The sequence below is a fragment of the Entelurus aequoreus genome, linkage group LG14 (assembly GCF_033978785.1).
Source record: "Entelurus aequoreus isolate RoL-2023_Sb linkage group LG14, RoL_Eaeq_v1.1, whole genome shotgun sequence".
Lineage (NCBI taxonomy): Eukaryota > Metazoa > Chordata > Actinopteri > Syngnathiformes > Syngnathidae > Entelurus > Entelurus aequoreus.
Window position 1 is genome coordinate 33,148,123 of NC_084744.1, and position 12,293 is coordinate 33,160,415.

A 12,293-nucleotide genomic window follows, 5' to 3' on the forward strand; every position below is an offset into this window, starting at 1 on the left:
ATTATTATTTATCTTACGGTATATATCAAAAATAATATTGATCAAAATTTAATTGAAATATTGTCGATGTGGCCCTCCAGCAGTGCTCGGGTAGCTCATGCGGCCCCCGGTAAAAATTAATTGCCCACCCCTGTTCTAACCTATGCATGGTCACCTACAGACTATTAATATAATCCATCCATCCATCCATTTTCTACCGCTTGTCTCTTTTGGGGTTGCGGGGGTTGCTGGAGCCTCATATAATAGACATGATAATAACCACTAATAAGATGGTATGACCTGGTCCTCAGGTGTGTGTAGACATGATAATAACCACTAATAAGATGGTATGACCTGGTCCTCAGGTGTGTGTAGACATGATAATAACCACTAATAAGATGGTATGACCTGGTCCTCAGGTGTGTGTAGACATGATAATAACCAATAATAAGATGGTATGACCTGGTCCTCAGGTGTGTGTAGACATGATAATAACCACTAATAAGATTGTATGACCTGGTCCTCAGGTGTGTGTAGACATGATAATAACCACTAATAAGATGGTATGACCTGGTCCTCAGGTGTGTGTAGACATGATAATAGCCACTAATAAGATGGTATGACCTGGTCCTCAGGTGTGTGTAGACATGATAATAGCCACTAATAAGATGGTATGACCTGGTCCTCAGGTGTGTGTAGACATGATAATAACCACTAATAAGATGGTATGACCTGGTCCTCAGGTGTGTGTAGACATGATAATAGCCACTAATAAGATGGTATGACCTGGTCCTCAGGTGTGTGTAGACATGATAATAACCACTAATAAGATGGTATGACCTGGTCCTCAGGTGTGTGTAGACATGATAATAACCACTAATAAGATGATATCACCTGGTCCTCAGGTGTGTGTAGACATGATAATAACCACTAATAGGTATGACCTGGTCCTCAGGTGTGTGTCTGCCCTGCCTGATAGACGTGGTCCCTGTCAAGAACGAAGACGGTCTGGTCATCATGTTCATCCTCAACTTTGACCTGGCTACTGACCCTCGATCCATGGACTCCTCTCCAACCAGAGAACTGAACAGAGTCCTGAGGATCCCCCGGCTGACTCTGGGTAACAAGTTTGACCTTATACTGACTCTGGGTAATAAACCTCTTACCTTATACTGACTCTGGGTAACAGAAGTCTTACTTTATACTGACTCTGGGTAACAAACCTCTTACTTTATACTGACTCTGGGTAACAAACCTCTTACTTTATACTGACTCTGGGTAACAAAAGTCTTACATTATACTGACTCTGGGTAACAAGTCTTACCTTATACTGACTCTGGGTAACAAGTCTTACCTTACACTGACTCTGGGTAACAAACCTCTTACCTTATACTGACTCTGGGTAACATAAGTCTTACACTATACTGACTCTGGGTAACAAAACTCTTACTTTATACTGACTGGGTAACAGACCTCTTACCTTATAATGATTCTGGGTAACAAACCTCTTACCTTATACTGACTCTGGGTAACAAAAGTATTACATTATACTGACTCTGGGTAACACGTCTTACCTTATACTGACTCTGGTTAACAAAACTCTTACCTTATACTGACTCTAACAAAAGTCTTACCTTATACTGACTGTGGGTAAAAAAAGTCTTACCTTATACTGACTTTGGATAACAAAAGTTTTACTTTATACTGACTCTGGGTAACACACCTCTTACCTTATACTGACCCTAGGTAACAAAACTCTTACCGTATACTGACTCTGGGTAACAAGTTTTACATTATACTGACTCTGGGTAACAAGTCTTACCTTATACTGACTCTGGGTAACAAACCTCTTACCCTATACTGACTATGGGTAACACAACTCTTACTTTATACTGACTCTGGGTAACAAACCTCATACCTTATACTGAATCTGGGTAACAAGTCTTACCTTATACTGACTCTGGGTAACAAACCTCTTACCCTATACTGACTATGGGTAACACAACTCTTACTTTATACTGACTCTGGGTAACAAACCTCATACCTTATACTGAATCTGGGTAACAAAAGTCTTATAGTATACTGACTCTGGGTAACACACCTCTTACCTTATACTGACTGTGGGTAACAAAAGTCTTACTTTATACTGACTCTGGGTAACAAACCTCTTACCTTATACTGACTCTGGGTAACAAAAGTCTTACTTTATACTGACTCTGGGTAACAAATGTCTTACATTATACTGACTTTGGGTAACAAAAGTGTTACATTATACTGAATCTAGGTAACAAAAGTCTTACCTTATACTGACTGTGTAACAAACTCTTACTTTGTCTCTAGTCCTTTACGTTTGCTGAGGTCGCCGCTAATAACGCCACAATACGTCTCGGCTTAGCAGCCCCGGCACCTTCGTACATTAGTGAATTTGTAGGTGATAAATGCCATTGTCACTGATGATTATCGGCCGCCCATAATGGGGCCCCCTAGTGGCCATGGGGCCAAAGTAGCATTTTTGATGGCATACCAAGGGAACTGTGACGGTCTCATGTGCTCCTCAGCTTGCCGGCAGCGCTTTCGCCTCCTCCTCCAGTCCTTCAGTCCAGGACTGGGTGGAACGTCACAGGACACAGAGCTGGGTGGCCCACATGCTAGTCTTCCTCCCCTGGGACACGAGTCGGTGGCCTTGGAAAAACTGTTGTCCTTCCCCGAGAGACAGCAGCTGGACGAGGAAGGAGGACTACTGCTGTGGGGCAAAGAAGACCTGGAAGTCTCGGTACCTGCTGGACGAAAAACTGAGAGCGACCAAGAGAGAAGAGAGCCATGCGAAACAGGAACACCTCCACCTGGTCCACGTGACCCACGTAACCCAGGTGGTCCACCTGACCCACGTGATCCACGTGACCTAGGTGATCCACCTGACCCACGTGACCCAGGTGATCCACGTGAACCACATGATCCAGCCCCAGCACCACCAACTCTGACTGACCTGACCCGGACCTCCTCTCGTGCTAGTGCCAGGTAATAAATTACACCTGGCGTTGCTTCAGTTACTTACCTTTGACATCACCTCTAGAGTCTGAGACCACATCCAAGTCCACGCCAAACTCAAAGTTGAGACAAAAGTTGGATCCTACTTGTATGTTGTACTTGACACGTCGGCAGAACTTGCAAGACTTTATGATCTCAAACTAGGATCTCTGGTCTGCATACACACAATGTTAAGACTGTGGAGACCACTTGATACTTACCTTCTCATACCTTCTCTTGCCTACATCATGTCTTTTATTACCTTCTCTTACCTTCTCTCGCCCACATCTTATCTTTTACTACCTTCTCTTATCTACTCCTTTTTTTCTTACCTTCTCTTACCTACATCTGATCTTTTAATACCTTCTCTTAACTATTTCTTACCTTCTTCTACCTTCTCTCGTCTACGTCTTGTATTTTATTACCTTCCCTTACCGACTTCTTACCTTCTCGTAGCTTCTCTCACCTACATCTTATCTGTTATTACCTTCTCTTACCTACTTACAACTTTCTCTTACATTCTCTTACCTACATCTGAGCTTTTATTACCATCTCTTACCTACTTCTTACCTTATCTTATCTTATATTATATTCTCTTGTCTACTTCTTACCTTCTCTGACATGCATTTTATCTTTTATTGTCTCCTCTTACTTACGTCTTACCTTCTCTTACCTACGTCTTATCTTTAATTACCTTCTCTTACCCACTTCTTACATTCTTACCCACATCTTATCTTTTATTACCTTCCCCTGCCTACTTCTTGCCTTCTCTTAACTTCACTAACCTACATCCTATCTTTTAAAACTTTTTCCCATCTATTTTTTACATTCTCTTACCTACATCTTATCTTTTATCACTTTCTCTTACCTTGTCTTTCCTATTTCTTACATTCTCTTGCCTACATCTTGTCTTCTATTAGCTTCTCTTATCTACTTCTTACCTTCTCCCGCCTACATCTTATCTTTTATTACCTTCTTGTACCTATTTCTTAACTTCTTTCACCTATGTCTTATCTTTTAATACCTTCTCTTACCTACTCCTTTTTCTTACCTTCTCTTACCTACTTCTTACCTTCTTTTACCTTCTCTCGCCTATCTCTTATCTTTTATTACTTTCTCTTACCTACTTTCTCTCGCCTACGTCTTATCTTTTATTACTTTCTCGTACCTATTTCTTACCTTCTTTCACCTACTTCTTATCTTTTATTACCTTCTCTTATCTACTACTTTTTTCTTACCTACTTCTTACCTTCCCCTACCTTCTCTCGCCTACGTCTTGTCTTTTATTACCTTCCCTTACCTACTTCTTACCTTCTCCCGCCTTCATCTGTTCTTTTATTATATTCTCTTACCTACTTCTTACCTTCTCTTACCTTCTCTCGCCTACGTCTTATCTTTTAATACTTTCTCTTACCTACCTTCTCTTGCCTATGTCTTATCTTTTATTACCTTCTCTTACCTACTTTTTACCTTCTTTTACCTTCTATTGCCTATGTCTTATCTTTTATTACCTTCTATTACCTACATCTTACCTTCTCTCGTCTACGTCTTATCTTTTCTTACCTTCTCTTATCTACTCCTTTTTTCTTACCTTCTCCTACCTTCTCCCGCCTACGTCTTGTCTTTTATTACCTTCCCTTACCTACTTCTCACCTTCTCTCCCCTACATCTTATCTTTTATTACCTACTTCTTACTTTGGCTTACCTACAGCTTATCTGTTATTACCTTCTGTTATGTTCCCCTTTCCTATTTCTTACTTTCTCTTACCTACAGCTTTTCTTTTATTGCCTTTTCTTACCTACTGCCAACTTTCCCTTACTTTCTCCTACCTATATCTTATCTTGTATTACCTTCTCTTACCTTATCATACCTACTACTTACCTTGTCTTACCTTCTCCACCAGAGTAGTGTACGTCCACTGCAACGTTTCAAAAGGCACTTTACCCCTCCAAAACAAAATATATGATGTCATGAATTATTTATGATGTCATGAATTATTTATGATGTCATTAATTATTTATGATGTCAAGAATTATTTATGATGTCATTACCTCCAAGTAGCATTGTTGTTGTTTTCATCAGATGTGTGAAGTTAAAACTTTCCTCTTCGGTGGACGACGTGAAGAGTGGACATACTTCCTGGGACAGGAAGCTGCAGAGTCGTCACACCTGCACAGGTGAGGACAAGTGCTTAATGAGCAGCACATTTAGTCTTTTGGTCACGGTAATAACACAGTAATAACACGGTAATAACACGGTAAAAACACAGTAGTAACACAAACGCGGTAACAACAGACAATAATAGTCAGACAAAAGAATTTCACAGCACAAACGATTAAGTGTTATTTTAATGTTAGCAATGCTAGCTTTATTACTTTTGTGCCGTTACGTTTGTTAAGTCACGGTAATAACACAGTAATAACACAGTAATAACACGGTAGTAACACGATAATAACACGGTAGTAACATAAACATGGTAATAACAAACAGAATAATAGTCAGACAAAAAAAATTCACAGCACAAACGATTAAAAGTCTTATTTTAATGTTAACGCTAGCTTTATTACTTTTGTGCCGTTAAGTAACAACACGGTAATAACACGGTAGTAACACAAACGCGGTATTAACACAAACGCGGTATTAACACAAACGCGGTATTAACATAAACACTATAATAGTCAGACAAAAGAATTTCAGAGCACAAACGATTAAAAGTGTTATTTTAATGCTAACAACGCTAGCTTTATTACTTTTGTGCCGTTACGTTTGTTAAGTCACGGTAATAACATGTAATAACACGGTAATAACACAGTAGTAACACAAACACGGTAATAACATAAATATAACAATAGTCGGACAAAAAAAATTCACAGCACAAACGATTAAAGGTGTTATTGTAATGCTAACAACGCTAGCTTTATTACTTCTGTGCCGTTAAGTTTGTTAAGTCACGGTAATAACACGGTAATAACATGGTAAAAACACGGTAATAACACGGTAATAACACAAACGCGTTAATATTATAAACACAATAATATTCAGATAAAATAATTTCACAGCACAAACGATTAAAGGTGTTATTTTAATGCTAACAACGCTAGCTTTATTACTTTTGTGCCGTTACGTTTGTTAAGTCACGGTAATAACACGGTAGTAACACGATAATAACAAACAGAATAATAGTCAGACAAAAGAATTTCACAGCACAAACGATTAAAAGTGTTATTTTAATGCTAACAACGCTAGCTTTATTACTTTTGTGTTGTTACGTTTGTTAAGTCACGGTAATAACATGTAACAACACGGTAATAACACGGTAATAACACGGTAATAACACGGCAGTAACACAAACATAGTAATAACATAAACGCAATAATAGTCAGACAAAATAATTCCACAGCACAAACGATTAAAAGTGTTAATGCTAACAATGCTAGCTTTATTACTTTTGTGCCGTTACGTTTGTTAAGTCAGAGCAATAACACGGTAATAACACGGTAGTAACACAAACACGGTAATAACATAAACACAATAATAGTCAGACAAAATAATTTCACAGCACAAACGATTAAAAGTGTTATTTTAATAGTTGCGTACCTTCACACAGGTACGCAACTATTTTGGTGACCATGGATCAAAAAAGTTTAGCTACATAATTCTTCTGTTTGTTTGATGTTTGCTGCCACAAGTGGTGGAAAAGTGTATTACAAAGGACTACCGCTGTGGTCGGCGTGATATTTTCCGGCGGTCCTCTAGGGGCGGTCACGGCCCTACGGCTGAGAAACTCGATGACATTAAAGCGTAATTGTAGAAATTAGTTATTCTGTTTTCGTTTCTACTTTGTACAGCGGGGTCAACCACCAGCAGGAAGACCAGCGCACCAGCTGGGACTCTGGACTCCTATGAGGATGTGTGGAGGTCCAGCAACCAGGTACATAACACACAACAACCACCTGGCAATGAGGACGTGTGGAGGTCCAGCAACCAGGTACAGAACACACAACAACCAACTGGCAATGAGGATGTGTGGAGGTCCGGCAACCAGGTACAGAACACACAACAACCACCTGGCAATGAAGACGTGTGGAGGTCCAGCAACCAGGTACAGAACACACAACAGCCAACTGGCAATGAGGACGTGTGGAGGTCCAGCAACCAGGTACAGAACACACAACAGCCAACTGGCAATGAGGACGTGTGGAGGTCCGGCAACCAGGTACAGAACACACAACAACCACCTGGCAATGAAGACGTGTGGAGGTCCAGCAACCAGGTACAGAACACACAACCACCTGGCAATGAGGACGTGTGGAGGTCCAGCAACCAGGTACAGAACACACAACAACCAACTGGCAATGAGGACGTGTGGAGGTCCAGCAACCAGGTACAGAACACACAACAACCAACTGGCAATGAGGACGTGTGGAGGTCCAGCAACCAGATACAGAACACACAACAACCAACTGGCAATGAGGATGTGTGGAGGTCCAGCAACCAGGTACATACAGAACACACAACAACCACCTGGCAATGAGGACGTGTGGAGGTCCAGCAACCAGGTACAGAACACACAACAACCAACTGGCAATGAGGATGTGTGGAGGTCCAGCAACCAGGTACATACAGAACACACAACAACCACCTGGCAATGAGGACGTGTGGAGGTCCAGCAACCAGGTACAGAACACACAACAACCAACTGGCAATGAGGACGTGTGGAGGTCCAGCAACCAGGTACAGAACACACAACAACCAACTGGCAATGAGGACGTGTGGAGGTCCAGCAACCAGGTACAGAACACACAACAACCAACTGGCAATGAGGACGTGTGGAGGTCCAGCAACCAGGTACAGAACACACAACAACCACCTGGCAATGAGGACGTGTGGAGGTCCAGCAATTTTTTTCTTACTTTCTGTTACCAAAATCTGATATTTTATTACCTTCTCTTACCTACTTCTTACCTTCTCTCACCAATGTCTTGTCTACTAATTTCTTTGTTTCACCTTCTCACACCTACAGTATATCTAATCTTTTAGTATCTTTGCTTACTTACTTCTTACCTTCTCCTACCTTCTTTTGCCTACGTCTTGTCTTTTATTACCTTCTCTTATCTACTTCTTACCTTCTCTCCCCAATGTCATATCTTTTTTTTACCTTCTCTTGTCTACTCATTTCCTTGTTTCACTTTCTCACACCTATATCTAATCTTTTAGTATCTCTGCTTACTTACTTCTTACCTTCTCCTACCTTCTCTCGCCTATGTCTTATCTTTTATTACCTTCTCTTACCTACTTCTTACCTTCTCACACCTACCTCTATCTTTTATTATCTTCTCTTACTTAATTTTTAACCTTTTTTTAAACCTTCCTTTGCCTACGTCTTATCTTTTATTACCTTCTCTTATATACTCTTATCTTTTTTCTTAGTTTCTCTTACCAACATCTGATATTTTATTACCTTCTCCTACATACTTCTTACCTTCTCTCACCAATGTCTTCTCTTTTTTTTTTTTAACCTTCTCTTGTCTACTCGTTTCCTTGTTTCACCTTCTCACACCTATATCTAATTTTTTTTATCTTCTCTTACCTACTTCTTACCTTATCCTACCTTCTTTTGCCTACTTCTTGTCTTTTATTACCTTCTCTTACCTACTTCTTACCTTCTCTCACCAATGTCTTGTCTACTAATTTCCTTGTTTCACCTTCTCACACCTATATCTAATCGTTTTTATCTTCTCTTACCTACTTCTTACCTTCTCCTACCTTCTTTTGCCTACATCTTGTCTTTTATTACCTTCTCTTATCAACTTCTTACCTTCTCTCACCAATGTCTTATCTTTTTTTTACCTTCTCTTGTCTACTCATTTCCTAGTTTCACCTTCTCGCACCTATATCTAATCTTTTTAAAATCTTATCTTACCTACTTCTTACCTTCTCCTACCTTCTCTCGGCTACGTCTTATCTTTTATTACCTTCTCTTACCTACTTCTTACCTTCTCCTACCTTCTTTTGCCTATGTCTTGTCTTTTATTACCTTCTCTTATCTACCTCTTACCTTCTCTCACCAATGTCTTATCTTTTTTTTTACCTCGTCTATTCCTTTCCTTTTTTTTAACCTTCTCTTATCTACTCCTTTCCTTGTTTCACCTTCTCACACCTATATCTAACCTTTTTTATCTTCTCTTACCTACTTCTTACCTTCTCTTACCTTCTCACACATACCTTCTCTTACCATCTCACACCTACATATATCTTTTATTATCTTCTCTTACCTAATTTTAACCAAATTTTTTACCAAATTCTTACCTTCTCTTACCTATATCTCATATTTTCTTGCCTTTTCTTACCTACTTCCAACTTTCTCTTACCTTCTCTTACCTACTTTTTTTTAAAACCTTTTTTTACCTTCTCTCACCTACGTCTTATCTTTTATCACCTTCTCTTATCTACTCCTATTTTGTTCTTACCTTCTCTTACCTACATCTGATATTTTATTACCTTCTCTTATCTATTCCTTTCCTTTTTTTATACCTTCTCACACCTACGTCTTATCTTTTATCACCTTCTCTTATCTACTCCTATTTTGTTCTTACCTTCTCTTACCTACATCTGATATTTTATTACCTTCTCTTATCTATTCCTTTCCTTTTTTATACCTTCTCACACCTACATCTTATCTTTTATTACCTTCTCTTACCTACTTCTTACTTTCTTTTGCCTACATCTGATCTTTTATTACCTTCTCTTACCTACTTTTTAACCTTTTTTTTTAACCTTCTTTCGCTTACTTCTTATCTTTTATTACCTTCTCTTATCTACTCTTATCTTTTTTCTTAGTTTCTTTTACCAACATCTGATATTTTATTACCTTCTCTTACTTACTTCTTACCTCCTCCTACCTTCTTTTGCCTACATCTTATCTTTTATTACCTTCTCTTACCTACTTCTTAATTTCTTTCGCCTACGTCTTATCTTTTATTACCTTCTCTTACCTACTTTTTAACCTTCTTTCGCCTACGTCTTATCTTTTATTACCTTCTCTTACCTACTTTTTAACCTTCTTTCGCCTACGTCTTATCTTTTATTACCTTCTCTTATCTACTCTTATCTTTTTTCTTAGTTTCTTTTACCAACATCTGATATTTTATTACCTTCTCTTACTTACTTCTTACCTCCTCCTACCTTCTTTTGCCTACATCTTGTCTTTTATTACCTTCTCTTACCTACTTCTTACTTTCTCTCACTAATGTCTTATCTTTTTTTTTACCTTCTCTTGTCTACTCCTTTCCTTGTTTCACCTTCTCACACCGGTATCTAATCTTTAATTATCTTCTCTTACCTAATTTTTACCTAATTCTTACCTCCTCTTACCTATGTCTCATCTTTTCTTACCTATGTCTCATCTTTTCTTACCTACTTTCAAATTTCTCTTACCTTCTCCTACTTATATCTTATCTTGTATTACCTTCTCTTACCTTATCCTACCCATTTCTTACTTTATTTTAATTAAAACATGTCTTTGTTCCACCGACTTCACGTTTGATGACCAAAATGTTTACCTGCTGAAATCCAGGCAGACGTCAAATTGATGATATTTTCTTGTTGACCTTTTTGCAGCAGGTGAGCCACAGTTTACTGGACACCAAGACGGACGCTTTTGTGACGCTTCCTCCGGGGGAAATCAGACCTCCGGGCAAACTGATGGGCAGAACCCACCACGTCACTGAGAAAGTAACCCAGGTAAGTAGAAAGACCACCTTCATGAGGGCGAGGTTGGACAGGGTAAAAAAAAAGTCAATCATATTTTTCAGACTATAGAGCGCACTTTATTAGCTGCAACCCCTAAATCTGAGAAGAAATAAACACAACATACAATATATACTTGTTGTGAAATGAGTTATTTACACAGAAATGTTTATTTACATACCTTCATTGTTTACAAAGGGTGTCTGTGACAGGGCAGTAAAACGGATGATCAAACAAAACAGAAGTCCTGGCCATGGGCCCACTAGCTGCGCAAGCTAGCTCTCAATCAGCTAAACAGACTCGATAACCCCACGGTGACGTTTTGGTGAATTTACCGAGGAATTTGTGAAAGTGAAACAATACAAAAAGAATGCTATTAAAGGTAATAAAGCTAACACAGACACTTCTAAACCTGTTAGCATATTGGCTAATGCTAACAACGCAAGCTTGATTACATTATGACAGCACGTACGAATGTGCATGAAAACACTCCGACAGATATCACACATGGGACACTTTAGTAAGTAAGAACTTTTTTAGCTGTATTGTGCGTTTTACCTTCTCTTACCTTATCTCACCCACATCTTGTTTTCTGTACCTTCTCTTACTTACTTCTTACCTTCCTTTGCCCATATCTTGTCTTTAATTACCCTCTCTTACCTACTTCTTACCTTCTCTTACCTTCTCTTTGCCCATATTTTTATCTTTGATTACCTTCTCTTACTTACTTTTTTACCTTTCTTACCTTCTCTTGCACTTACCTCTTATCTTGTGTTACCTTCTCTTACATACTTTTTACCTTTTCTTGCCTACGTCTTATCTTTTATTACATTCTTTTATCTACTCCTTTTTTTCTTACCTACTTTCCACCTTCTCTTGCCTACATCTTGTCTTTTATTACCTTCTCTTACCTACTTATTACCTTATCTCGCCCACATCTTATCTTTTATTACCTTTTGTTACCTACTTCCTACCTTCTATTGCCTACGTCTTATCTTCTATTACCTTCTTTTATCTACTCATTTTTTCTTACCTTCTCTTACCTACTTCTTACCTTCTCTCGTCTATGTTTTGTCTTTTATTACCTTCTCTTACCTACTTTTTTTTTTACCTTTTCTTACCTTCTCTTGCCTCCGTCTTATCTTTTATTACCTTCTCTTACCTACTTTTTACCTTTTCTTTCCTACGTGTTATCTTTTATTACTTTCTCTTATCTACTCCTTTTTTTACCTTGTCTTACCTTCTCTTGCCTACATCTTGTCTTTTATTACCTTCTCTTACCTACTTCTTACCTTATCGCCCACATCTGATCTTTTATTACCTTCTCTTACCTACTTCCTACCTTCTCTCGCCCACATCTTGTCTTCTCTTACCTATTTCTTACCTTCTCTTACCTACTTCTTACCTTCTTTTGCCTTTGTCTTATATTCTCTTGCCTACGTATTATCTTCTATTACCTTCTTTTGTCTACTCCTTTTTTCTTACTTTCTCTTACCTACTTCTTACCTTCCCTCGCTTACATCTTGTCTTTTATTAC

General features: G+C 38.7%; 1 protein-coding gene across 1 annotated transcript in view; it reads left to right on the plus strand.

The window, feature by feature from the left end:
- Positions 1 to 12,293, plus strand: part of LOC133664773 (potassium voltage-gated channel subfamily H member 6-like) — a 63,542-nt gene that overhangs the window by 21,074 nt on the left and 30,175 nt on the right. Inside the window, exons 3-7 of the mRNA XM_062069672.1 lie at positions 935 to 1,099; positions 2,538 to 2,997; positions 5,090 to 5,184; positions 6,856 to 6,938; positions 10,628 to 10,750. Of these exons, the coding sequence (XP_061925656.1) occupies positions 935 to 1,099; positions 2,538 to 2,997; positions 5,090 to 5,184; positions 6,856 to 6,938; positions 10,628 to 10,750 (926 nt within the window). The remainder of the gene's footprint in view (positions 1 to 934; positions 1,100 to 2,537; positions 2,998 to 5,089; positions 5,185 to 6,855; positions 6,939 to 10,627; positions 10,751 to 12,293) is intronic.